Source organism: Glossina fuscipes, unplaced genomic scaffold (genome assembly GCF_014805625.2).
Source record: "Glossina fuscipes isolate IAEA_lab_2018 unplaced genomic scaffold, Yale_Gfus_2 2, whole genome shotgun sequence".
Taxonomy (NCBI): Eukaryota; Metazoa; Arthropoda; class Insecta; order Diptera; family Glossinidae; genus Glossina; species Glossina fuscipes.
This window is the reverse complement of record NW_023998416.1, coordinates 29883079-29909016: the sequence shown is the minus strand read 5'-3', so window position 1 is coordinate 29909016 and position 25938 is coordinate 29883079. Positions and strand designations below refer to the sequence as shown.

The window sequence follows — 25938 nt, the reverse complement described above, 5'->3', positions numbered from 1 at the left end:
CGTTCAGTTTCAAAAGAGATTGTCTAACGTAGTAATGCTTAGTCGTTTATTTAGCTTATAAGCTTTCGAATCTACGTGAACTTGTGAAAATTAGCGAAAATGCATTTTACTCGTTTGTTAATCATACTGACACTTACGGTCCATGTGTCCGTCACACAGCCAACAATATGTATTTGTGGAAATGCTATTGAGAAGGCGATTTGCAGTCGGAATCGGACCACATATTACAGTCGCTGCGATTTTGAGTGCGCCAAACGAGACTACGTGAAAATGTGGCACAGTTTGCTTGTGGCCAAAATGGGTCCCTGTTAAAGCTGATATTTAACGGAAAACCATTTGGAAAAAAATTTGACTCTTGCTTATATGTACATATATATATATATATATATATATATATATATATATAGTCAATATTTATTAAAAACTAAATAGATAAGATTGATTTATAAACCAAGCTAGTTCCCTTATCTCCCTTGGTTTTCTATTCGTGGAAAAAATAGTATAAAAAAATAGTAAAAAAGGCATAAAAATATATTAATAAGTTTTAGGAATACAAACATCTATCTGTATTGATTTCATTTGGAAAAATTACCATGAAATGTGACAGAAAGAAAATAGAAAGAAGTAAGATTTGGTCCTGATATCGAAGAATTTTTCAATATCTTATCTAATACCTTTCGTATGGTGTTTGAGTAAAGAGCATAGCCAAGATCGTATCCTGTATATCGTTTATACTGCAAATAATATTTTTACACAATTTAACAGCACTTTGCTAGTGATGTTTCAGGTTAGAAGGGATGGATGTATACTCTGCTCTATTTATGTAATTTTTTGTTAATAACGGACCAATTTCTGTTCAGTTTTAACTGATTTTCGAAGTTGAGATGGGCTTTTGCATTCAGGAAAATTTAAAATGCCGCTTCAAGTTTTAAACTAAGAACTCTACTTGTTAATTACGTTCAGTACCTAATAAGCTCATGGACGTGTTTTACATGAATATAGTGACAAAAAACCGTTTCATCTGATCTTTCCTCTAGGCAATCGTTAATTTAACTGATGGACACAGATTGCGTTTGCTATTGACACTAGTGACATATATGTGTAGCTTGATAAGTTTATAGGATGACATACATATGTAAGAAGGCTATTGACGAATTCGTATGATTGTTGGATATTATCAACCTTCAAACGAAATGTGTCGAAATTTGATGACATTAGGACGCTGTAATACTGAAATTCAGATTTTCCCATTGTTTTATAAAAACAAAAATAGCGCCAGTGAGATAACATTAGCTTGTAAGCTGATAATTGGAATTGCCGTGAAATTAATGTTATTACTGCACAGACACACACACACACACACACACACGCATGCACAAATGTATGTCTACGTCAGCAGTCCCCGATATGTTTTTCTATTTGTATGCGCTGCAAGCTTTAGACAAATATAATACAATTCCAAGAGAGGTTATAGTAAAAGCGATTATTACTATTCATTACCGTAGTTACTACAAAGTTTATCCGCTAAAAGCGTCACACTATTTAATATAATAAAAAATAATATATAAACGTAAAGTGATCCACCTTACGAAACGCGTAACAGCATTTACAAAAAACTAAATAGCAGAGAAAGAGATCGCAGTGTCATATGACTTAGAATAACCAGCAAACCATGGCATTTGCCCATGTGGGCAAAATCTGTTAATATAGGTCGCGAAGAGTAACCATTTAAGAGAATTATGTGTGAACATATCGCATGAAACAGCCTGAAGGGCCGATAGAAAAGGGACTGAGTAGAAAGCTTCCATAGAAAAGCCAACAGAAAAAAAAAGCCGGGCAATAAAGCGTTGATATAAAATAAGTATATATAATTTAGTTTATCTCATAAAGAATAGCGTGCAAAGTCTCTGACAAAGATCTCTATACAATAAATTGTCTTCAGTACAAACCACATTTTAACGATAAGCAAAACACAAGCCTACTTATCGTTTACTTTGCTTCGATCAAATTTACTACTCGACGTAAATTTATTCATAAATAAAAGTTGTATGCTCCGGGTAGTATGAGAAACAAAGTGAATTGTCTAAGTTTTGCTACTGGCTCCATATATAAACATCGACATCGACTGACAGATAACCCTTCTTATGTCAATTACTTAGATGGCATCCTGCATTCGACTCTTCAGCATTAAGCAGGAGGTTCGCGAAAGGGTTTATAAATAAAAATCATTCTGAAGTTAAATATGCGGAGATAAAGTGTAATGTGACACATGAACGCATATCGCAGAAACTAATATTTAATATTTTATTTTTGTTTAATTTTCTTTCTTATGTGGGTGCTATTTGGTTTATGTTCCAACACTTGCCTATAGGACGTTTTAGTTATCGCAGCAGTATAATGTTCTCTTATCTTAAAATTAAATTGATTGGTAAGATAGACATGTCCATGTCTACAAGATGTACTATTATTAAATAGATAAATTAAGGATTACATATCCTAGACCACCACGCCTACTACAATCTGAAATTAAGAATTAACCAAAAATTGAGGATTTTACCCGGACCAAAAATCGATTGGGCTTGGTTTTAACTTAGGGCAGTTACTTTTTTGTCGTCAACTAGTTCTCCTTCACCAATTTTCGTCATATACTTGTTACCACATAAAAGTTTATTTTCTATAAGAAGAAGAAGAGAGGTAAGAATGGACCAAGTGAACTCCCAAACGGCTTTATGAAAACCACATTTTTAACTTCACCTATTGTTATTAACCTATCTATATGGAGAAATGTAAAATATGCAAAAATTTTTCCCATAGAATGTGTTTTGAGTAAGGCATTATAGGACTAGTAACGGTTGCAAAATAGTTCCCATTGAATCCATTTTCAATCGGGTTTCTCTTCTTACGTCAACACATGTCAATGATTCAGACATGGTCATGTGTTACGCGGACAGACATCAATTCCTTAAACGATTGTGTGTTGTATAATATAATTAAATATGGATCTATTTTGGATTGTTTCCAAGATTGTTGGTTGAATTCAAGTTAAGGAAAAAGTCATCTGCATTTTATGAAGTTTGTGTCACAAACGAAACAAAGCAATCAGCGCACTTTTCTACACCGGTAATAGGTATACAAAAGTATACATATTCAACTACACTTTTTTCTCGCTGTTACTTCCTCTGTTCACTTTTGTTGTTGTTTAACGTCAAATTATTCATAATAATTAAAAATTATCAGCTCTGAGTCGTCAGAGAAGTGATTCAAATTATCTGAGTTTAGTTGCTTGTTTAACTCACAAGCGTTAATATCGGCGTGAAATTGTGAATATTAACGAAAATGAAAGTTTTTTCAATTTTCTTACTTCTCATCCTGACAATAACCCTATTCATGTCCATTGCTCAGGCTCAGGCGTTGTGTGATTGTAACTTCAAAACTAAAGAGGAAATTTGCGGTTCGAATGGCGTTACCTACAAAAATCGCTGCGAATTTGAATGCACGCAACGTGATTATAAGAAATTGCAACGCACTTTGAATGTCGCCAAAATGGGCCACTGTTAAGGATGGCATTCCGCGACACAGTAGACAGTGCTTTAAATAAAATGATTTCTAAATGAATTCCTTTCATATATGTCAATGTTTCTTACGTCATAAGTAAATGTTTAGTAAAAAATTTTTAATTTAAAAAAAATTTAAATGTTTTCATTTTTACGAACTTAATTAGTAATTCAATGATTGTGTGAGATTCGGTTTTGTGCGCGGTAGCCTTGATAGCATATTTAGAAGTCGTAAATTTTATATATTGCGTTGAATTCAAATACGATTTAATTTAAATTTGAATTTTAACATATTTTTTTGATGCCCCTACTACTTGTGCCTTCTCTAACCGTTAACTGTGCTTGTGCTCGCCCGCCTATATAGAATTTTCTTTCTTTGTCGTTTGCATAAATGGCTTTTTCATCCCTTACATTATTATCATCATCATCAACATTATGCTTATTGTTTTCTCCCTCAATTTATAGCGTTTCATTGAATAGACAGTAACGTTCAAAGAAGAAAAAATGAAAATTGACCGAATTTTACGTTTTACTTAAAACAACCTTTTTCGCTGACTAAGAAAAGTCCTTGCCTTTTAAGTTCTTTAATATAAAATTTGTAAACAACTTATGCAACATCTTTAGACGATCAAAAAGAGTGAAAGAAAACCAATTTAAAGACAAATATAAACAACTACTTACAGGTAACAAATGTTTAAAATTATTGCGTGGGTTGCGAAAATGTGGTTTATGTGTATAGACATATACATATGCATATATATGCATACCAGCTTGTGCGGATTTTTGCAACACCCACAAAGGCTTGAGAGAGACACATCTTTTACCATACGGATTTAGGCTTATCTATCCGTCCGTCCATCCTTCCTGCGTTCAACCTACAGATCGTAGATTTTTAAATATTTCGATGTAATTTAGTACACCACCGAGTTATTACCCAAGCAATTGACGTGGCGTAGAGCGCTTGATGGTGTTCCATCTACGTACTATAGTACGTTTACTTCTTTTATTTAATATCATAGGAAAGTTTGTTTTGCAAATTCGCTTCCCTTGAAAAGATATTAAGCTGTGTGGTAATCCAGTTTAAAAAAAAAATTGTTATCGAACTAAATATCAAACTGTCTTTCCAACCACAAGGAAAAAACAACTCAAGTGAGCGAGAGGGGGTTTTTACGCTAACTTCACACAAGACTACAAAAGATTATATAAAAAAGTTTTTTTTTGTTATTTTAAGGTACGTTGGTGAACACTGTAGCTGTATGGCCAGGATATACCACAGATCGCTTTAGATCCAAAGCTGTTAGGACCTCTATCTCACTTGAACTTGTCAGAGTTGTATGTAGTTTTGTATATTAAAAAATATATAACACGATTTATTTGTTGTTTTCATTTTGAGAACACTATATATGAATATAAATATAAATATAAATATATATGAATATAAATATAAAATAAAAATAGGAAACAAAGGGCAAAGGGGTGGGACAGGGACGAAAGGACCAATCTATTTCTATAAGATAACAAAGAGATAAACGACTTCCAGCCCAAATTCCAAAAGGCAAAGAGCATACAATGATTCCTGACTGACCCATTGGAATCAACCTACCATTGATCGGATGGGGAACACACAACAGAGGCGTATTCAAGTAGTGGATCTTTTTGTCAACATTCGAAGGTGCTCATCTCTCTTCACATAAAATAACAGCAATTTATAATTTAAGACTTATAAGATCCCCGCCAAATTAATTTTTCTCAAAATTGTACGCTTTATGTTTAATGAAGAAGCCAGCGTTCTTTTAAAAAGAAACACATGAACGAAATGGTTGAAGTGCTTTCTTTACAATTGATGTTTCCAATTCAAAAACTGAACACTATTAGCAAGGCATTATTGTATGTTATGCCTGCCCGTTCTCTAATTCGTGGTAAAAAATAATTTGCAACTTTTGGTTCAACATGCTTCAGAGCGCATACGAATAGAACCATCTACTCCTGACCTTTAGGTTATATACAAATTCAGCAATTTGTTGGGTTACAACTCCGTTGTACCGCAAGTGCGACGATTTACAGGCTTCTCTTTCTTTAGATCCGTCGTTCTACAGATTTGTCAGTCAGATTCGTTGTTCTAGAGATCGGTCGTTATAGATGTTTGTCGCTTTACAGATCGATCCACAGATCCGTCGAACGGTAGCAATGTAAGTTTGTATATCCTTATATCCACCGAGTGATCGCGCCGTCGATCCACAGATCTGTCTGTCCTTCGGTTCTTAAGTTCGTTGATCCATCAGCTCATAAATCATAAGTCTGTAGGTCCGACAGTGTTTTATAGCCTATAGCTCCTTTGTTTTATCAGTTCATCGTATATAATTTCGTCGGCGCACAAGTCTATCTACCTTCCCATATCTCCGTCCTCTTGTTGCTCTGCCTCTCACTATCCCAAGTCTATGGCTGTGTCAATCTCGTTCGTTTCTGCGTTGTATAAAAGTTGAATTATTGAGTTAAAACATTCATTAAAAGTCTGATATTTTATTGTTTGCATTTAAGAATTATACAAATTGCTCTGCAGCAGTGACTCCGTAGAGCGTATTTAATATTCATAAAAATTGAATTAAAATCTTTTTATACAAATATCGTTGAAGCATTTTCTTGATAAAATCTTTTACAAACTCTTGACTAAATTCTCTCCATATGCTCGTATCTTTGAAAATGTGTCAAAAGTTTTTCTACTACATTTTTTTTTTTTTTAATTAAATCTCTAAATGTAAAATAGAAACTTTGCTCACCTTTCAAGTGATGAATACCCAAAGGAATAATAAAATAAAAGAATGAAGAAATAAAATTTTTAAAGTCAAGCAGTGACATGGAAACATTTTCGTTTTGAACGAAAAATAATAAAGAAAGAAATAAATTTAAAAAATTGTAAAAAAAAATGAATTCCGTAAATTTTATGTAAAAACAAATGTTTGATGGTGAAAGGCAAAATTTTCCGTTCTACTTTTTCCTAAAGAGAAAAGCGAAGAAATAAGTAAGAAGCACTTGCAATAAAAAACATATTCTCCTTTTTCGATATAAACATATTCGTATACATATATATATATGTATATATATGAAGGAAATACATGTAAGTTTACGGGAATGTCTTCATTTTTGTTTACACAATAGACAGACAGAGAGTGAATGGAAAAAGAACGAATTCTTTTTCAAATTTGAGATGTGGTCTTGATGGCTGCCTCAAAATATGCTACGCTCTGGTTGTAAACGTCGCTTTTGTTCATATAAACGGTCGTGCTTGCGAAATTGCGCAAACATACGTACACGTATTCTGGGGCATTGTAAAAATCGATCGGTGTAAAGAATCAACCCATCCTAGTTGATGTCACACGGTTGCCTATGTCTTTTGTTTACGCAGTTTTCGTGCACATGAGATTCTTTTTTATCAAGTGTTTGTCCAAAAATTTACTGATACATTGTGATGCTTGTGTCTTTATGTTCGACATGATGATTGTCATCTTTCCTATCGATAATCTTAACGATCCCGCATATGAATTGATGCAGAGTTCTCACTTTGATTTAAGTTTTTGAATTCATTCTACCTTTTAGGTAAAAAGCTCACAAAGTAATCTCTATCCGAGTAAGAATGTCGCTTTGATATATATTTCTTCATGTGTATCTAAAATACGCAAAAGCTGCACTAATAGCGTTGCGATTATAGCTTCTGTTTTAATCTAACACGTTAAAGCTAGCATAAGCTTCTGTTTTAATCTAACACGTCAAAGCTAGCATAAGCTATATGGCGCTAGATCATACGTTAGCATATAATCAATGTGGTAGCAATCGCTAAAGCGTAGGAAAATAGCTTTTGATCGGCCAGCTTTCATTTCATTCGCTTGCGTTTGCGATTCGTCAAAAGCTCGTCTAATTCTTAACATTAACATGTTAGTAGGGGGAACGTTGCTCTTTTCACTGCTAACATTAACATATTAATAACTTAACAGAGCGTACACATACAGCAGATTGATGTTTAACTTTTCATTTTGATTTTGCAAATAAATGGTATGTGTAGGGGAAACACAAAATCTTATTTAAATAATTTTAAATCATCCGTTCATCAAGCGATTCGTTGTAGTATGAAGCGACTGAAAAATGAATGTAAATAAAAAAAATTAAATTTTTTATTTAAGATTTTGATACTAAAAGATTGCGTGGAAAACTTTGGTAATAAGAGCATACCATAATAAGGATTATATTCTGTATTTAAGTTCTCTCTTACCCTCTAACTATACGGATCTCTGCACTAGTCCTTCGAGAAATTCAGTAAAAATTCGTTTTCGTTTGCTTTGCCTTTGTCACATTTGTCAGACAAATGAGGCATCGTACATTTAGTGATGACCGAAACTTGTGACTATATTTGAAAAATGAATTTCGCGATATATGTAATCTGCTCATTCCGGAGAAGAAAAGGCGTTTTTTGTGGAACGTTCGATTTTCAAGATGGTTCTTGCTCTGAACACCTACTGTTGATTTCGATTAAGCTAAAGGCTCGCGCCATTTACAGAGTTATAGAGCTCGAAAACATCCTCAATATTATGTGATTAATTTACGTGTGAAATTATAAGTCCGCTTGATCTTTATTTGAAATAATGCATAGATTATACTTCTCATGCGTCGATCCAAGTGCATTTTTGACCCTAAGCGAAACACTTTAGGCAGTTTTATCCGAAACCTTTGAATAACTTTGGGAGATCTGTGCGTTAAAACCTGTGCCTGACAACCAACAAAATTGGGTCAACGTAAGCGAACTGCGAACATATTTTATTAAAACATTTAAAGGATTAGCTTCTATGCTTCGGCTAAATGTACTTCTAATCCTAAAATTTGATGAAAGTTGGAAAAATGGCAACTTTATTAAAGATGACCAAAAATATCTTTGAATATGCGAAGCATCTCTTTAGTCAGCTAAATATTTCGCAGCTGTAATGTACATATCTGACGTTTGTCGGAAGATTGATTAAAGAAATATTCTTAACAGTGTTTTTTGGCATTCGTTTTGAATATTATTTTTAGAATATGAACGATTTTCGAAAAGAGATCAATTTGTTAAGAGAATAACTAAAATTGATTTGAATTAAAGTAAATAAGTTTATATTAGAGTAAATAAGTGATCAATGAAGATAGAAAATTGTTATTAAAAAGGTTGAGCGTTTGCTCGGTTATGTTTAAAATGTTTATCAACAAAATGATTGCAATTCTCTGCATGGCAGTTGCGTATCGCAGGGCAATGGCGTCGATTCCAACGAAAGATCTGGTGAATGACGTTGACGATTGGTGGCGACATGCTGTGTTTTATCAAATTTATCCTCGCTCTTTTATGGATACAAATTTTGATGGAATTGGAGATTTAAGAGGTTTATACGAAATAAATTGAATAACAAATCCCATGCGCCTTGTCCTTTCAGGTATAACTCATAAACTAACATATCTTCATGATACTGGTATAACAGCGATATGGTTGAGTCCTATATTTCAAGCAGAGACGGACAATTTTGGGTATGGTATAGCGAATTATAAAGACATACATCGCGATTATGGAACCATGCAAGACTTTGAGGAATTAACAAGGAAGGCGAAACGCTTGAATATAAAAATTCTATTGGATTTTGTTCCTGATCACACATCAGATCAATGTTTGTGGTTTAAAAAGTCTTCCTCACGGGAAAAAGGCTACGAAGATTTGTACGTATGGGCTGACGGTAGAATAGATGAAAATACGGGAGAACGGCAACCACCCAATAATTGGGTTAGTAAAGCAATTTGACATAACTCTTCAATTATGTTTATGTTATTACGGCTGCTCTTTGAAAAGAATTCTCTTCTGCATGGATCTGCTTGGTCTTGGCATCCGAAACGCCAGCAATATTATTTACATCAACATACAGCACAACAACCGGATTTGAATTTTCGCAGTCCAGCTCTGATAGAAGCTATAGACGATGTCTTGTTATTCTGGCTGGATAAGGGCGTGCAGGGTTTTCGTATGATTGCGACAAATTATTTATATAATCCTTCTCAATTCATAGATGAACCTTTAAGGGGGAAGACCAACAATCGTGACCAGTATGATTTTACTGAAAACATCTACAGCAAGGATCAGGTAGTTATCTCCAAGAAAAGAAAACGAATGCCATAAAAATGATTTTAAAATTCTTTCCAATTCAACAGTCCGAAGTTTTTGAAATGCTTTACCATTGGCGTTCACTGCTGGACGAATATTCTCTTCAAAATGGTGGCCCTTGCCGTATTCTGATGACGGATGCTCCCACTGACTTGAAATTACTTGCGAATTATTACGAAAGCGATGAGGGTTTAATGGGCGCCCATATACCTGTTAACTATCTATTATTAAGTGATATAACGGATAAATCAGACGGTCGTGACTTTGCCTTCAACATACAAAAATGGTTAATATGTATGCCAGGCGGTCATACAGCAAATTGGATTATGGGTAGTCATGACCAGCCAAGAATTGGCTCCAAATTTAGTTTAGATAGCGTTGACGCCATAAACATGTTGTTGATGACTCTGCCCGGCATTGCGGTGACATATAGTGTGAGTAGATATTAAAAAACAGAAAGGTTGTGTACATTACATCATGGTATAATTTTTGATCAAGGGTGAAGAACTTGGCATGCAAGACTATCGTGCTATCAAATGGCAGGACACTAAAGATCCGGTTGCTTTAAGTATGGGTCCGAAGTTTTATCAAAGCATATCTAAAGATCCTGTCCGTACGCCCTTCCAATGGAGTGCGGAAAAGAACGCAGGTATAAGATTTGCAACGAACATGAAGATCTATTGATTGAAAGCGGATTTTAAAGGATTTACGAAACTACCTCGAACTTGGCTTCCCGTGCATCCTAACTACGAAGACCTTAATCTTAAAACGCAATTGGACGATGAGAAAAGTCACTATAAGGTCTATAAATCATTGATACAACTTAGACAAGAAGTCGTATTGAGAGAGGGACGATGTCAAGTAGAAGTGATAAATAAATGGGTATTCGCTGTAATAAGGTGCGTAAATGCTTAAAAAAATCTTAGAGCGGGAAAGATTACGTTACGAGTTGACGAGCATGGATTTCATTATCGTGTTTCTATCCGTCTGACTAACCAAATCTTTGATTACTATATATTACATACCAAGGTCCGGAAGGTGAAATGTTCTTCTTTTCTTTTATTATGTTATATGGCAAAATCGATATATAAACTCGCACGCAATTAGGAAAATTCTGAAGAATTGATGGCTAGTCTTATAATGTCTTACCTTATCTTGTCTAAATTGATTGGCATTATAAAAAGTGGGTCTATCTCTCTTTAAGTCTTTCTGGATGTTGCACACACATCAACGAGTTCAAATCTCTTCTACTCACCTTTCTGACCTTCCTCGCGTCACCCGTATAGGTGACGCTACTGTTTTTGATATTAATGGGCTCAAAGGGTAAAGAGAGCCCCACATACGTGGTCTTCATTGTAATATGCGGCATGCAACTTAAGGAACTTTGTTAAATTTTGTGCAACGACCTCTATGGAAACTGTTCTTGTCCGGTCAATTTTATTTTAGTTTCACTACGTCTAAGTCTTTTTGCCAGTCAATTATTTTTGCCATGTTTCCTCTAGATCTCTCAAAAATCACCGCAGTTTTATAACCTTGATAAATGTGGGTTCGAAGCCGCAGCTGATTAATGTCTTCAATATATTGGACGATGTTAAACATCTAAGAATTTTGATAACTGGCGTTTATTCTAACTATAATGTCGGGTAATTATAAAAGCATTTTATCTAATGTTTGAAAAATTTTAAATAATTTTTTTATTAGTTTTTTAATAACAGCAGATTATTTACCCAAAATACGTTTGGCGCCGCATGAAGGAATTGTTTGCATGGCAGCATGAAATTCTTAATTAATAAATGCTTTTGCTTCGTTAAAAGACTAAAGCATGCGTGGGAACTGCAAGCATGTATTTCATTTAGCAATAAATTGGCCGCGATAAAAGATATCTATACCTAGTGTGCAAACATTTTAATGGAATTTCCTTAGAGAGATACTTCAGGTGTTGTAGACAGAAGATCTCTGGCAAACGTCGCACCTCTACCATTATTATTTACACGTGCGAATAGAGACGACGTCAGTTAGGCTACTCTGTCTGTTTGGAGCCAATGAACACAAGCAAGCATGTATGAGTATGTGTTCGCAAGTGAATGCTGTCATAGAACATCCCTCTTAAGTGTAGAATGCTTTTATTACATAAAAAAAAGAAAATAATTAAATTAGCTTAGAGCGATTTTTCTTGCACCTCACCATAATATATATAATCTGGAGTAACGCTGTGATCAAGAGCTGCAGATAATTAGGTCGTTGGGTCTGCCAATCTTACATTTGTAATTGCGAGGGATTTCTCTCTCTCGATTTTCTAAACGGCCTGAGCTAGTCAAAATTTTATTTAGTTCCTCCGCTGACCTTAATTTCTTGTTCCCTCTCCATCACTAATGGTAATCACCTAATGATTAGAATATTCTGTAGAGCAGCGGGGAAGGCGTACTTGTCGTTGACTTATTTGGTCCTACGAGTTCGTGTGTTACGTTCGCCCTGTGCTACGTTTGCTTGTGAGTAAAGCATTGTATCATATGGTGGTTCTTCGCAAGTCATAGCTTTCCGTAACCACTTTGCTCAGACCGAATATGATAAGTGTTTCGGAATGCGAAAAGATCTTCAAAAGATTCCTAAGTTTTGTTATCGCGGGGAAACGTTAATGTAAATATTAGGGAGTGAATTTTTTATTAACGGAAGGCTGTTTTGAATTGAAGGACGATATCATATGGTTATCATACGTGAAGTAAAATTTTAACTGGTCCAAAAATTTTGTTTTTTCCGAACATAGTGGCAGAATTGCGTGCATTTGAAACCTCCGAAGTCTTTTTCTCGAAACGCTATCTCCTAAAGCGGCTACATGTTATTTGCTAACAAACGTCTGCCTTTTTGGCCGAAGATTGCAACGATTGATTCAAACATCCCTCAATCACATAAAAGTTAATATTTCCAAAATCCATAAGTGCTAGCTATAGACAAGTGCAGTAAATAATTTTCTTTCATGTTCATATTTCCTGCTTTCTACACTGCTTGCCATAGATCCCATTAAATTAAAGATTCCAGGCGACCATACTGCACTATATGACAAAGTAAATAACTATAAATGTTAAAGAGTGCTTGAAAATATATACAAACCGAGCAAGTTAAGTCTTATATTCTAATAACATAATTCAGAAATATATTGGGAGTATACATTAGTCGCTCCGTTCTTTTGGAGTAAAAAATGCATTTATTTCAGAATGAAACGAATGAATAGAGTAATCAAAGTATTACCCACCGTTAGCTACTTCGTTTTCCCCATCTTTTAGGCAATTTTCGAATCCAACTTCGCAAAATGTCTTATCTTTTGAGGTTATGCCGAAAAAAGATCCATATTTGTTTATCGTCATAAGAATCGAAGCATTGTCCGAACAAACAATAAAATATCGATTGAAATCCGCGTTAGTCGGCAGGAATAATATTCACTGATAACAACGGGGGAGGATAGAACATTACAGGTGAGAACTGCGAACATTTCATGACCGAGTTTTGCTATATGGATGGAAGTTCTTCATACTGAAAATTTACGTTACTATGGCTCTGGGATATCACGCTCAATTTTTGTTGCAGTTGCGTCAAATATTATTGGTAGCACAGCTTAGTTTGACTTGTGTGGTGCAATCGTAATATGCTACGCTCTGCTGAGCTCAACGTGCCAGGGATAGTCAGTGTTACTTGAATACCATAATGCAATTACTGTCACAGTTTATAACGGTTTAGCGGCGCAAACTTTCTAGTTAGCGGAAAAAGTAAAGCGTCCCGTAAATGACACACAATCATAGCCCCAAGTAACTATGTCGTGCACACTTTATTATGATAATTTATGCAATTGCGTATAGCTTAGAGGCGGCAATTGCAAATGGGGAAATAGTGGGTGTATTCAGCACCTCAGAATACTATTTACACTTTGTCTTAGAGAGCGGACCGATGTATTTTTTGTATTATTATTATTACACGTATGCAGATATATTTTTTATATTCTTCTATTGCAGATTATAAAAAAACAAACTATGTACACGAGATATTGTTTTAAAATACCTTAACGTCTATCAGAAAAGACAGATTCCATTGCGATGTCATCTCGTGTGTCATACTCGCCGTCGCCGCATGTTGAATAAATTTAAGGAAAATGACAAAGCCATTGTTTTAAGATCAAACTCGTTTTTCTCGTCATGAAATTAAAGCCTTAATTGTTATCTAATTAGACGGACATGTGGACAAACATGCGTGATTTATTTTGCAGCTTTGCTGTTTATTATGATTGCATTCACATGAAGATTGGCAAGCTCTTAAACGTATTTCGATATGCTGCAAACAGTTAATAAACCGAATATATTGTCTGCGGGGGTGAGTGTAAAACACACACAAAAGACTCGAGATGAGATTTATTGTGCAGATGATTATATCGAGACCATTAACACCACATGCGAAAATGATTCATTTACACAAGCACGTTAATAACAAATTTTTTCACTTGCGTGCTTACGTTTTGTAATTTATTTTCTTTATTTAAATCTGGAATGTTTTTAAACAGAAGAAATCTTTTGCTCAAAGTAGAGTACATGTTTTGCACTCTACACCACTGATGGTGTAAGAGTGCTTTAAGTTCGTACGGATGTATACAATACCCGGAAGGACTTGAGACTGACCCATTCCTTATTACACCGATCGATTCGCAGTTACTTTTTGAATCGATGTGAGTTTGTCAGTTCGGCCGTCCGCCAGTCCGTTTCTTTTGTATCCCGGCTAGCCTTCAGGTCGTAAACTTTGAATTATTTCAATGGAATAACGTACAATGGAGTAACGTACTGACATGATTTCGCCCAAAAACGAATGCTAATGAAATTGATTTGAATCGGATCACCACTTTTTTGGATCACTTTCCACACAGCATCCCTTTGCGAAAACTCGTTACATGAATTGTAACTGTATTAAACGAAGTGATAGTAGGGTATTTAATTATGGATTGCCGCTCATTAGAGTGCTTTCACTTGCTCTTGTTTAACAGCTTAGTAAACAGTTATGTACAAGAACATGTTCAGATCAAATTTTACTATCAGTTTCATTTTATTTATCTTTTTTCGTTTTTAGTGCTTTAATTTCTGGTAACAACAGCTTAACACTAGCAGCTCATGAAGGCATCGTATGCCAGCTAGAAACAACTAATGCCATGACCGAGTAAGTCTCGTTGTAATATTTACTTTCTATGGGGTTAGTTCGCTATACAAAATTTCTCTGACATTTTCTTTTTGAATTTTTCATTTACATTTATATATATATATAAAATATATATATATGTAGGGAACGACGAGCTCTAATGAAAATGTTGCTGAAATCAGCGAATATTGTTTTGGTCGGTTTATTGTTTTACAAATTGTGGAATAATAAATGGACTAAATTGAATTTTAATCAAAATGCTATTTGGTAAGCGACAATAACGTAGCTTAACAAAAGTAACAACATAAAAGCATGAATAATAAAAGACATCTGCTTGAAACTCGACAGATTTAATTTATCATTGCCTTGGCTCTTGTAATAAACAATAATAAAAATAAAACTTAAGAGAAATTGTAAAATAAATTAAACGACAAAAACAATAAATAAAAAAAGGAAATGATTAATTCATATATTCATTGATGGTGTTTAATATTGTTAAGCAGGAAAGTTTTGATTCTTAAGTAGTTTAAACAAATATTTCAAGCCGATAAGAGAAAGGGGAAAGCTACACTTGAAGGCGTTGACAAGCTCTCCACTTTATGCAGCCTTTTTATACGATAGTATTTCCTTTCAATTTAATACATTTCTTGAACAAAAGTTAGTCAGGACAAAAAAAGTTATAGATAGTTAAAAGGCATATTATATAAGTACATATATGTTTATGCTATCCAAAAATCTTCAAAACTCAAATATTTGGTATTTGTTACGGCAGTCTTCGTTTAAAATTGCACTGATTAAAGCTTTTCTTTGTACATTAGCGTGCTATTCCAAGAAACTCTCTTTCCAAACGCAATGCAATATTGTTTGGACTGGTGATCGAAGCGCAAAGCAGATGTGTGATCTACATACATCTGAGCTATCGCTCAGAAAACAGTAAGCTTGTCTCCAATCGGCAATGCATCGTTCACAAAATTCGGTCCACCGGTGATTTAATGGCTTATCTCGCAGACTTGTGATTTCGGCAATATTACGACGAGATAAGGCAGGATGTGGCGTGATGCTCTTGCTTGCAAAGGCAACTGCATTTAAAATCGATAATAATTTCGCTCGATTTGTCCCCATACGCAGGCAAGAGTGTCCAGATATTGTAAGGAGACCGTTGACTGTGTGCAGGCTCAGGTGCTCAGCGATGGAGAAGGTGTGTCCAACGGTACAACGTTGTGCTTGCGTAGAAAAAGAGATTCGTCCGCCAACCAAATCCTTTAAAAGGACTAGCTGGGTTTGTCAGCGTTTTCCTGGTATCGCCCATATATCGCACAAGACACCACATCTCGTCGTTATTTAATGTCCACTTTTGGAACAACCCACCTGCAGTGACATTTCTCGGCCGTTTTAGAGTTTTCCATTGACAAGTCGAACGTACACAGATATCACTCATCTTTTACTATCCCTCTTCCCAGCTTTAATTCTTTCTAATCATTGGCTTATGGACGTAAGAACGATCTGAATGAAAAAAAAAATGACCCCGATCGTCAGTTACTAGGGAGCCTGTCGACTCCGCTAATTTTTATAGCGAATACAACGTCCGGTAAATTTCTTATGTAGTAAATACTGGACATTGGGAGGTACACTCGGACTAACGTTGCATTAATGCTCACGAATTATGAGTTCCCCCACCATCCAATTTCTTTCTAAATTATCAGAAGTTTTACCAATAAACACTGTACTCTTACCTCTCCTTTGCTTTTTTGTGATATAAGTTATAAGTATTCTTGTCATTATCCAAAACTATCTTATCGAACTTACAAACTTACTTTGCATTATCTTTAAAGTGGATATTTTTTCAATCACCAGAAATGCTTATAAAATGTAATTTCCTATGAAGGAAATTGTAGTAATAATTTGGTATTGGTCTCGCAACAGTGGTTTGCGTTTGGGGTACTTCGGTGCCTGCATTCAATGAAGGCTTTGTTGAATTTTTTGACACTAACATCTCTTCAGTGCCTTATATAGCTTCTTTACAATTTGATGGCAAGCATTATTGTAGTGGCGTTATATTCGATAAACATGCCATCATCACCGCCGCTTCCTGTCTTCGAGGCAGAAAAGCGAGTAATATGACGGTGCGTTCGGCATCCTCTTCCTGGAATATCGGCGGCCAATTAATTCAAGTCGCGAATTTCAAAATACACGAACGTTACAGTCCTGCTTCAAATGATTATGACGTAGGGATTATACGCTTGGCGACTGCATTGAAGTTTTATCCTGGTATCGATCCGATTTCTCTAGCTCGCAAATCAGCCGCTGTTGGTGGCGTTGCGATGGTCTCTGGTTGGGGTAGTCTTCGTGATTGTGCTTCAAAAAGTTTAAGATCATCTTATGTGACTATTGTTAGTCGCAAAAAATGCTCTTCAGTTAAAGACCATTATGGCCGTGTTATTAAACCATCGATGATATGCGTTGATGGTATGAGCCGGGACGCTTGCGAATACGATGCTGGAGATCCCTTAGTTACCGGTCATCTTCTAGCTGGTATTGTTTCTTTGGGAGATGCCTGCGTTACAGGAAAAAGTCCTGGTCTTTTTGTTGATATTGCCAAGGTTCGTGAATGGATTGAAGAAACGGTTGAAAAATTTGAACAACATTTAATATAAGTTTTTTATATTATTATTAAAAGAAAGTTATAAAATACACTTTAAATGAACTCTTTGCTTTTGCATTTAAGTGAATATTTCAATATTCTAGTGATTTATGAACGTACAAAAACAACTTGGTTTTGAATAAATCGCCGTTTTGTTTTCCACATCTTTGTAAATATTGAGAGCGTGACAAGTATCTGTTGATTTTTTCGATAACATTATGAACATCTATTTAAAAAAAAATAAGCTTATAAAAGATATATGTCGTGGGATATATTATTCGAACTGTTGGCTATCGTTAAACATTATTTCTCCGATTTTTTACGCAGAATAAAAATTTCATTCAGAAAGCATTGCCGGCCTTTCGAGTTTATTTGTCCATCTTTAATTGTCGTCGTAAAAATGAAAACCATCGTACAGACATTAAATTATCTCTTTGCTGATAATTACCGAGCGGTTTCGATATTTCAGGCTAGTGCTCAGTGTACGATGACATTAAGCATATTGTGACCGTTTTCCATTCCAGTTGCATCGCTTGCTGTTGCTAGTGGAAAGGATGAGACGCACCGGTGCACAGGTTACCGTTTTTTATAAGTGTTGGCGTTACTCTGTTGTAAGATGGTATTTTTCTACATCTTATTGCGCGAGTCAGCTCAGACGTGCCAGAGTCCACGTTACCAAAATATTTATTGCGGAGAGTATCGATTCTGAATCATATCAATATAATAAACGATTTATTTGTCCTCGATATGTCCGTCTCTCTTTGCTCTCCTAGTCTCTCTGTCCTAATCACTCTCAAAGGGCGGTTGACGGAATAAAAAAAAGGGTCCCTAACCCCGCATTTAAAATATTCTAAGTTGAAGAGCAAAGTCAGACGATCCCAACTTATGGCTGGCTTGGACTCTACCGCTGCCATTTATACTACGCAACTCTGATTGATGTATACTTTAGTAATAACATGGGGAAATATTTGTGGATATTATTTTACTGAGAGTGGATAAAAATATTAGTATAGACTCAATTGTCTAATAATGTGTGTACATGCTTATTACATAGGAATGAATATGTTTCTTGAATATTAATAGTAATATTTTGTATATATTAATTCATTTTAAAAGCATCCATCCTACCGTAACTATAGAGATGATTGGTTTCTTATTGGTTCGAGCACCATCTCTACAAAAGATACCATTTTGTCCCTTCGCATAAAGTAAGCGGCTACCTGTGTGTCAGAAACAAGTGTTTGTTATAGCAAATACAAACGATCCTCATCTAAATCGTGAAGATGTGGAAATGTTGATAAATAGTTTGAGTACATGGTTTAAATATGTATTCATGTTTACAGTGAACAACATATGTTTATGTGTGTGTGGAGCGTCATGCTTATAGTGGACGGATGAATTTAGCCAGTTATGCACAACAATGTATGTATATTTGTACAATATACATTCTGTAACTAGGGATAATATATTAATATGTGAAATAACTATGAATGTTTGTTTCTAAGTTAACTATGTAGGAGGATTCATACATAATAACAGTATAATAGTTGAAGATAAATCACATAATTCATGTGGCAGTTAATTAGTGGGCCGAAAAACGAGGGGTGCACGATTTCGTAATGCATTTGTTAAACTATGACTTGCTTCTCTATATGAAAGGAAACTCATCTCAAAAATTCCAATCCGTAGTTTGAACAGAAATATGTACGGACAGAGAGACGCATTGACAGACAGATAACTTAGTTCAATTCAGAAGTTCGAACAGTATAATAAAAGCTGGGCATTCCCAAGCGAACAAAACTTAGTCCTGAATTTAATCACAAGTGGTGCAGGGTATAAATGGTGCGATGGTATCAGCTTATCGAGTTATTAATATTGAATGCAAAGACAAGTAAAAAAGGCAAATAAAATCTGTTGTGCTGCTTGGTACTGCTTTTTCTGCTAAACTGTGTGCATAGAAATGTTAAGATTTCGTTCTTATTCTCTTTATTTATCAACAAAAGTTTCCGTACATTGCGTCATGTTTTGAAAAATTCAAGAGGACATAATCAATGTATACTTTGAAACTAAGAAATTATTTGTAGTTTAGATTAATATTAGGCAAGACATTCTATAGAGTTAAGATGCTTCTCTTTGGATGAACCCTTCTTGCATAAGATTATATTTTATATGCATACGCCGGCTGTTAGAATGGGATACAGGGCTGTGAGCAAAGTGTTGCGCATTTAGCTTGATACGAAGAAATGTTAAAGGTGGATATGGAATATAAAGACAAATTTCCAGCAAGACTTTCTTTAAATGTTATGCTCTGTGTGGTGCTAAGGAAAGAATGGACTGCATACATAGCATCTGTGCCGAGTTATAATGCGATGTTCTGCTTTTTCCAATCCTAAAAGACGATGCTCAATAAGGAAACAAAGATAACCTAGAGAAAATCAGCGCATGATTTCCTATCAGTTGGACAACGTGTGTGTGTGTGTTATTTAGTTTACTATTTTAAATAGCACAGAAGTGTGCTATGCATCGACGTTCAAGAACACGATTTTTGGGGAAAATCCTTTTAATAAAAAGGTCTTAAGTAGAGATTTCAATCGAAAAATCATTTCTGTGAGGCACCTAAAGAATTCTTGTTCATATGATGTCTTTCGGATGACATTTTTGAATACTTAGGAGAAAGCTAATGAAGAAATTCCGTTAGTTCTGCAAGAGTTTTAGTACACAACGCATTCCGATAGCGATTGCTTCGTTCGAGAAACTTCTTAGGGAAGAAATGTTGGGCAGGGTAGAATGCATCTAGGCTAAACGAATAGATATCCATTGATTACGAGCGACGCTCATAATTAGATTTCTTTTTATAATATTTTCAAAAATTCTCCTAACAAAAATAATGGCTCCCGTTTAGCTTCTCTTTGATCTTCCATGTGATTGTTTCTCTTTATTTATTGAATATTATCAAGTATGGTTGAATGTTCCTTCCATTCAAAACAATCAAGTATGAATGATTTGATTTCTCTTTTTACTTTTCATTAGGAACTTAAGCAAACGAATGAAACCATTTTCAGAATGGCCTTGGGTCTGTAAGTGTTATAAAAGATAAAAGAACAAATAATTTTTGAAAATTTTAAAATGCGTTTATCGTTCAAAGTGTTTACAAACTTATAAAATATTTAATTGCAATTAACCGACACTATTTACATTATCACTAAAGTACAAGTTATACGCAGTGATCAAAAATGTTTACAAAATGGTGTCGTGCTATAAAGAAATAGTAGTAGTGACAGTTTATGATGTACAAAGCGGTCGGCCTGCTTTTAGCAGCGGTTTGTTTTTGGGGGACTTCAGCATCCTAAAAGCATTACTGCGGTGGCGTTATACATGCCACCCAGTGTCTTGCAAATAGAGGAGCACCGAACATGACAGTATGTGTGGTTTCGTCTTTCTGGGATACGAGCGGCGAATTAGTTCAATAATCCTGTTTCGAACAACAGTGGCGTAGCGCTTGGCCGTTAGCTTGATACTTAATGCCGATATTCGTCGATACTATGTCTTTGAAACTATAACAATTTCTTAGAAAGCTAATTATTTATCTAGGGACTCTTACAATTGTTTGTAAAACTGTACTGTAAGACACATGCAGGTCCTATTGATAGATGCATTTATAATTACTTGCAATTTAATAGTAATTTTGATTTAATTTTAATTTTGATTTAGTTTAATTTTGGGTAAAAATAATGTATGTGTAAATAATAATAAGGATAATAAATAATAATAACGATAATAACAATAAAAATAGTTATGATAATAATACAGTGGAACTCCATATAACATGTCTCCACATAAGGCGGATTTCGTATAAGAGAGCGTTCTCGTATAACACGCTAAAAGCACGGTAAAGTAATGAGGCACAAGGTGTTTGTTGATAAATATATCATTCTGTCTCACTTTGATGAAAAAAAAACTTATTATTCAGCTGCTACAAAAATGGCTGTCATGTTGTGTCGCGTTAAAGAAAGTTATCTTAAATACAACATGTAAGTTAATTGCTTTGATCCGTGAAAGGTTCACGGATTTCGTATAATCTAAGTGCTCGAAAAATGATCTTTTTGAGCCACATAAAGGATTCCATACTTAGACAAAGCCTTTTGGATACCACTTTTGAATAACTAAGGGATCACGGACTGAGACCGTGAAAACATGAAAAGTCGTAAAGCATTAACCGAAATAATACATGTATTGCACATAAAATTCACTAAACACAAGGCATGAGTCTATTAACAAATGCTTTGAACTTTCAATTCTCGTACTTGTAACAGCTTTATTTTTTAAAAATTTAAATATAAATTTCTTCTCGCATTACTGTTACTGACTAATCGATGTTTAAAAATGAATACTTCACGCTTTCATCAAGTGTGTGAGTGTAGAAGCAAAAAATGTTCCTATAAGTAAATGTACAAATGCTTTAAAAATTTAGTTTATATATATATATATATTTTTTTTTTTTATAAGACAATGTATTTATCGATTGATTTTTTCTCTTCTTGGCTTTGTTCTCCGTGATCCTGATTACAATGAAAAATCTTGCAAAAAAGAAAAACGAAACGCGCGAAGAAAGTTTACAAAGTTTTATGCACAGATTGTAAGACTTGAGACAGTAAAAAGCTTCTATTGTCTCATAAGAAATTTAAACATTAAATATGCCAGCAGCGAAAGCAATTCGCACGGAAAATGACACTTTTCTTTTACTAATTTTTTGTGCTTTCCTCTTTCTCAGATTTGCTCAGCTTGTTAGTGTGTTTGCAACGACTGATAACTGGATAACTGATACCTTTTTACTGAATCAAAAGCAAAAACGAAAAACAAAAAAAAAAAATCGAAATGAAAGGAAAGAGGAATATTAATAGTTGTTTCAACGTTATTACCGACTTCTGCAATAGATAGCGAAATAAATAGAGAAAGAGAGCATGAGAGAGAGAGGGAGAAAGAGAAGATATTATTCTTTTGTGAGTTTTTATAAGCAATAATTTAAAAATGCTTGCAAAGGAACAGTGTGTGAATGCTTAGAATGTATTTTACTGTTCTGTCAGCTTAACACTGAAAATATTTGTTTTTGTTATGCTGGTGTACGATTTGTTAATGACATGATAGTAGTATAAATTTAAATCACTTTGATTAATGATATTCATATCTACATTTCTCTAGCCGAAGCAAAGAAAAGCATTCAGCACGAGGGTTAGCAGGGGCCAACTAATCTAAGACACAAGTGTGCTCTCGGACTTAACCTCTTAAGGATAACAGTTGAAGCTATTCCATGTTCCTTAGTATGCGTCTTGCGTGTCTTGCGATAAATCAATTTGCGCTATTGCTTAAATGAACAGCAGAACATACGTACCTAAATATGCTAAACAAGTTTAGTTATCTTGCTTTTTTTATAGATAATCTATTCGGATTGATTTACTAATAACACAATAAATATATGGAACATTTACATGTAGATGAGCTTGCCTTCTGCATATTCTTCCTTTCATATTAGAGCTTAAATAAAATATATTTACGGATTAATATTTTCTTTCAAATTTAATTCTGTGTTCGAAATGCATTAGCTATAAATTTCTTATGCATTATTTGTATATGAAATTGTTTGTCCTTTTAATATGAAAGGTCCTTGAAAAGGATGTTTCACTGTTCTTTCATTTTACAATTACAACTATAGTTCTGAACCCATTAGCTAAACAAGCAGCACAACAGTAATCATGGCAACCAACAAAAAAAAAAAAAACAACAATAGCGACAACCATTTCCGTGCTGTATACTGCGGTTAGACTATTTAGGCGTCTTAATACTCGCAATGCAAAGTCATAAATAAAGCGAAGAACATAAAATACGTTAAATTGACAGAGAGACAAGCTGCGTATATATGCGTACGTGTGCATCCGTTTAAAACTGATAGTTACGCGTATCTACTTGTTCGTTCTATTATATATAAAGCACACAAGACAGACCGAAGACTGACGACATCATCACATGCATCAAAGCCTGCATATGTGCATTGAAATCAAGTTATTGCTTATATTATATAGGAAGGTAATACGGTGCATGTGTGTACTTGAGTTTGCAGTTAATTACAAGTGAGTTTAATTAAAATCCTTTTACCTTTCACTGACAGACAGCTCGTTGTTATCTAATACGTTAAACTTATTGAGGTTTGTACAGTAAAGATTCTGTCATCATAAATTTCCCCCATAAAAGTTTATTTACCGCAATTTATACACTTTAAAGTAATTGTTTCAGCTTATTTATGTAATATTTTTTCGTTCAAGCTCTCTACCTTTACACGCCGTCGGCACTCTCTTATAGATTTCATAAAATGAGCATCGACGAGGATATTCTTTATATATGATGAACGTAATTGTAAAGAAATTTTTTGCTCTCAAGATTCTAGGAATCAGAAGTAAGAAAATTATATTCGCCTTAAAGCGAAAGAAAAGATAGAAAGAGAAGTAATCGGCCACAATTACACAATCGTTAAAAGAATATTTAGAGCACAGTACGGAAATTGGATCAAAATCTTGTTTAAGTTGCTGAAGGAATTAAGTGAGGGACAACTGGAGTGAGGGGCTGCTTTAAGGATATGAAAGGAAGCGATTTTTGTATGTTATCGTCATCGGCGATGAAAAATGGACTTAATCTGAAAGCCGAGAGGATAAGCAAATGAGCGTTGATTCGGACTAACCAGCAAAATACCTGTTGCTAAGCAAAACCGGGTTAACACGAAGGCAATGCACTGTATTTGTAGAGACCAGAAAGGTGTAGTGTAGGATATTATGAGCGACCAAAAAGTGGTGAAACGGTTAATACGAAATGCTGTGAAAAACAAACGATAAACTTAAATAATGTATTGAATGAAAAATTCCATCCGTGGCCCCATGGTAAGTTAATCTTAATGGTAATAAGCAGCCAAACAGCAAAGCTAGTTAATGATAACTTAAACACACTTGGTGGTAATGTGTTGCCCTGTTTGTCACATTGTCACCCCGGAGTTGGCTTTTGTTTACATTAACATCGCAAGTATATTCTGAGTTCCAAGAAAATGAGACGAACCGACGAAGGCGTCAAAATATCTAAAAAAACTCCATTGCTTATATTGATCCTAATTTATATAAGGCATGCTATGCATATCTAAGTATTGTGAAAAGAGACAGAGAAGGTAATTATTTTTTTATCTAAACAGATCTCAATAGAAGAAAGGATAACCCATCTATAAGATAAGTACGCATGCCTTTATAGATGAAAAAACAATAATTTTTTACATCAAAAAATTATATTAGAAAACTTATGAAATAACTCCGTATTGCAGTTACGCAATACTTATGTATGTACGTACTCATGTTGTCTTACTTTTGCATGGCAAATGGCATTAAAAAAAGAAGAGAATTTCAGTCCTTAGACTTATTCATGTGCATAAATATGTGAAGGCGGTACGTACCATTGTGTATAAGAAATACGCATGTGTTTGTTATAAGAGACTAAACCTAAAGTCTTGTGCTCAAGTTTTAATTAAGCGACACTGGGGCTATAATGGAAATGAAAGTGTAGTTTCTTTTTTATACATATATATATATATATATGTATATATATGTACATATTTCTAAATACAATTAAACATGCAATTATATATATATAAATATTTTCATACATGGTCATGACATATCGGTCAATAATTCCCCGGACTAAGTGAGCGAAACTTCTTTATTTGCAGAATTATACTATTTTTTTATTAACATAATCAAGGGTGGTCCGATCGGTTTAGTTAGCGTCTCAACGTTGCTTTTGTAGAACTATATACCAAGGCGTCTAAAAATACGATTCAGTTTCCGCAATGAGCTAAACATTTGATCTAAATTGTTTCCACATATCTATCGATTGTGTCTAGATCTGGAGAATACTGTGGTTGAGGCATTAGAAGTTTGATTCGCGCAAATTTCTTTTGTTGAGGTTTCTGCTTGACTTTAAGAAAAGACGGCTTCCGATACTTTGAAGATGGCAGTTACCTTTTGATACTTTATTTTTCGATTATTGAGAGTCATTCTTGGCGTCCACCTCCGTTCCGTATAAACGGTTTTCCTTCGACCTAAGGTAAAATGAGTAACCCCCGTCCGTTTATTATTTTCGATACACAAGAGCATTTATAACACTACTTACGTCCATCCACGATTTTTAAATGGAGTTTCGTGCTTTAAAAAAGCAATCTTTAATCAACACATTCGGATTTTTTTCTCTTGTTTCGAAAAGAACAAAATGGAGTCGCGATATTTGTTACAGACGACATATATCTTTCAATCCCGAGGCTTATTGACCATTCCTTACATATATATATATATATACGTGTCTAAATTTATACGTACATATTC

General features: G+C 34.5%; 4 protein-coding genes across 9 annotated transcripts in view; 2 read left to right on the top strand and 2 right to left on the bottom strand.

Annotated features, from left to right (window-relative positions):
* Positions 1–25938, bottom strand: part of LOC119633014 (cytosol aminopeptidase-like) — a 185165-nt gene that overhangs the window by 13085 nt on the left and 146142 nt on the right. The gene's annotated exons all lie outside the window — the stretch shown is intronic.
* Positions 1–25938, bottom strand: part of LOC119633012 (calcium/calmodulin-dependent 3',5'-cyclic nucleotide phosphodiesterase 1) — a 170959-nt gene that overhangs the window by 49491 nt on the left and 95530 nt on the right. The window lies entirely within an intron of this gene.
* Positions 3158–3885, top strand: LOC119633020 (serine protease inhibitor Kazal-type 9-like). The gene has a single exon (XM_038026211.1). The coding sequence runs from the start codon at positions 3337–3339 to the stop codon at positions 3556–3558; it is 222 nt and encodes a 73-aa protein (XP_037882139.1). The 5' UTR covers positions 3158–3336; the 3' UTR covers positions 3559–3885.
* LOC119633013 (maltase 2-like) lies at positions 8404–15218 on the top strand. 2 transcript variants are annotated; one of them, XM_038026203.1, is made up of 10 exons: positions 8404–8678; positions 8742–8953; positions 9005–9345; positions 9412–9699; positions 9768–10154; positions 10219–10369; positions 10424–10619; positions 11223–11363; positions 14824–14910; positions 15034–15218. In XM_038026203.1, the coding sequence occupies exons 2-10, from the start codon at positions 8761–8763 to the stop codon at positions 15158–15160; spliced, it is 1911 nt and encodes a 636-aa protein (XP_037882131.1). In that variant the 5' UTR covers positions 8404–8678; positions 8742–8760; the 3' UTR covers positions 15161–15218. The 2 variants fall into 2 exon arrangements, with proteins under 2 accessions (XP_037882131.1, XP_037882132.1); XM_038026204.1 differs by lacking the exons at positions 14824–14910; positions 15034–15218 and adding an exon at positions 11422–12822 and having other exon boundaries at positions 8406–8953.

What these genes read in the sequence shown, in the direction of transcription:
- LOC119633020 (XM_038026211.1), top strand. Translation starts at nt 3,337, where the DNA reads ATGAAAGTTTTTTCAATTTTCTTACTTCTCATCCTGACAATAACCCTA.
- LOC119633013 (XM_038026203.1), top strand. Translation starts at nt 8,761, where the DNA reads ATGTTTAAAATGTTTATCAACAAAATGATTGCAATTCTCTGCATGGCA. An exon ending in TGGGTATTCGCTGTAATAAG is followed by an intron (nt 10,620 to 11,222) that starts GTGCGTAAATGC and finishes TGTTTCCTCTAG; the next exon opens with ATCTCTCAAAAATCACCGCA. An exon ending in ACAACTAATGCCATGACCGA is followed by an intron (nt 14,911 to 15,033) that starts GTAAGTCTCGTT and finishes ATATATATGTAG; the next exon opens with GGAACGACGAGCTCTAATGA.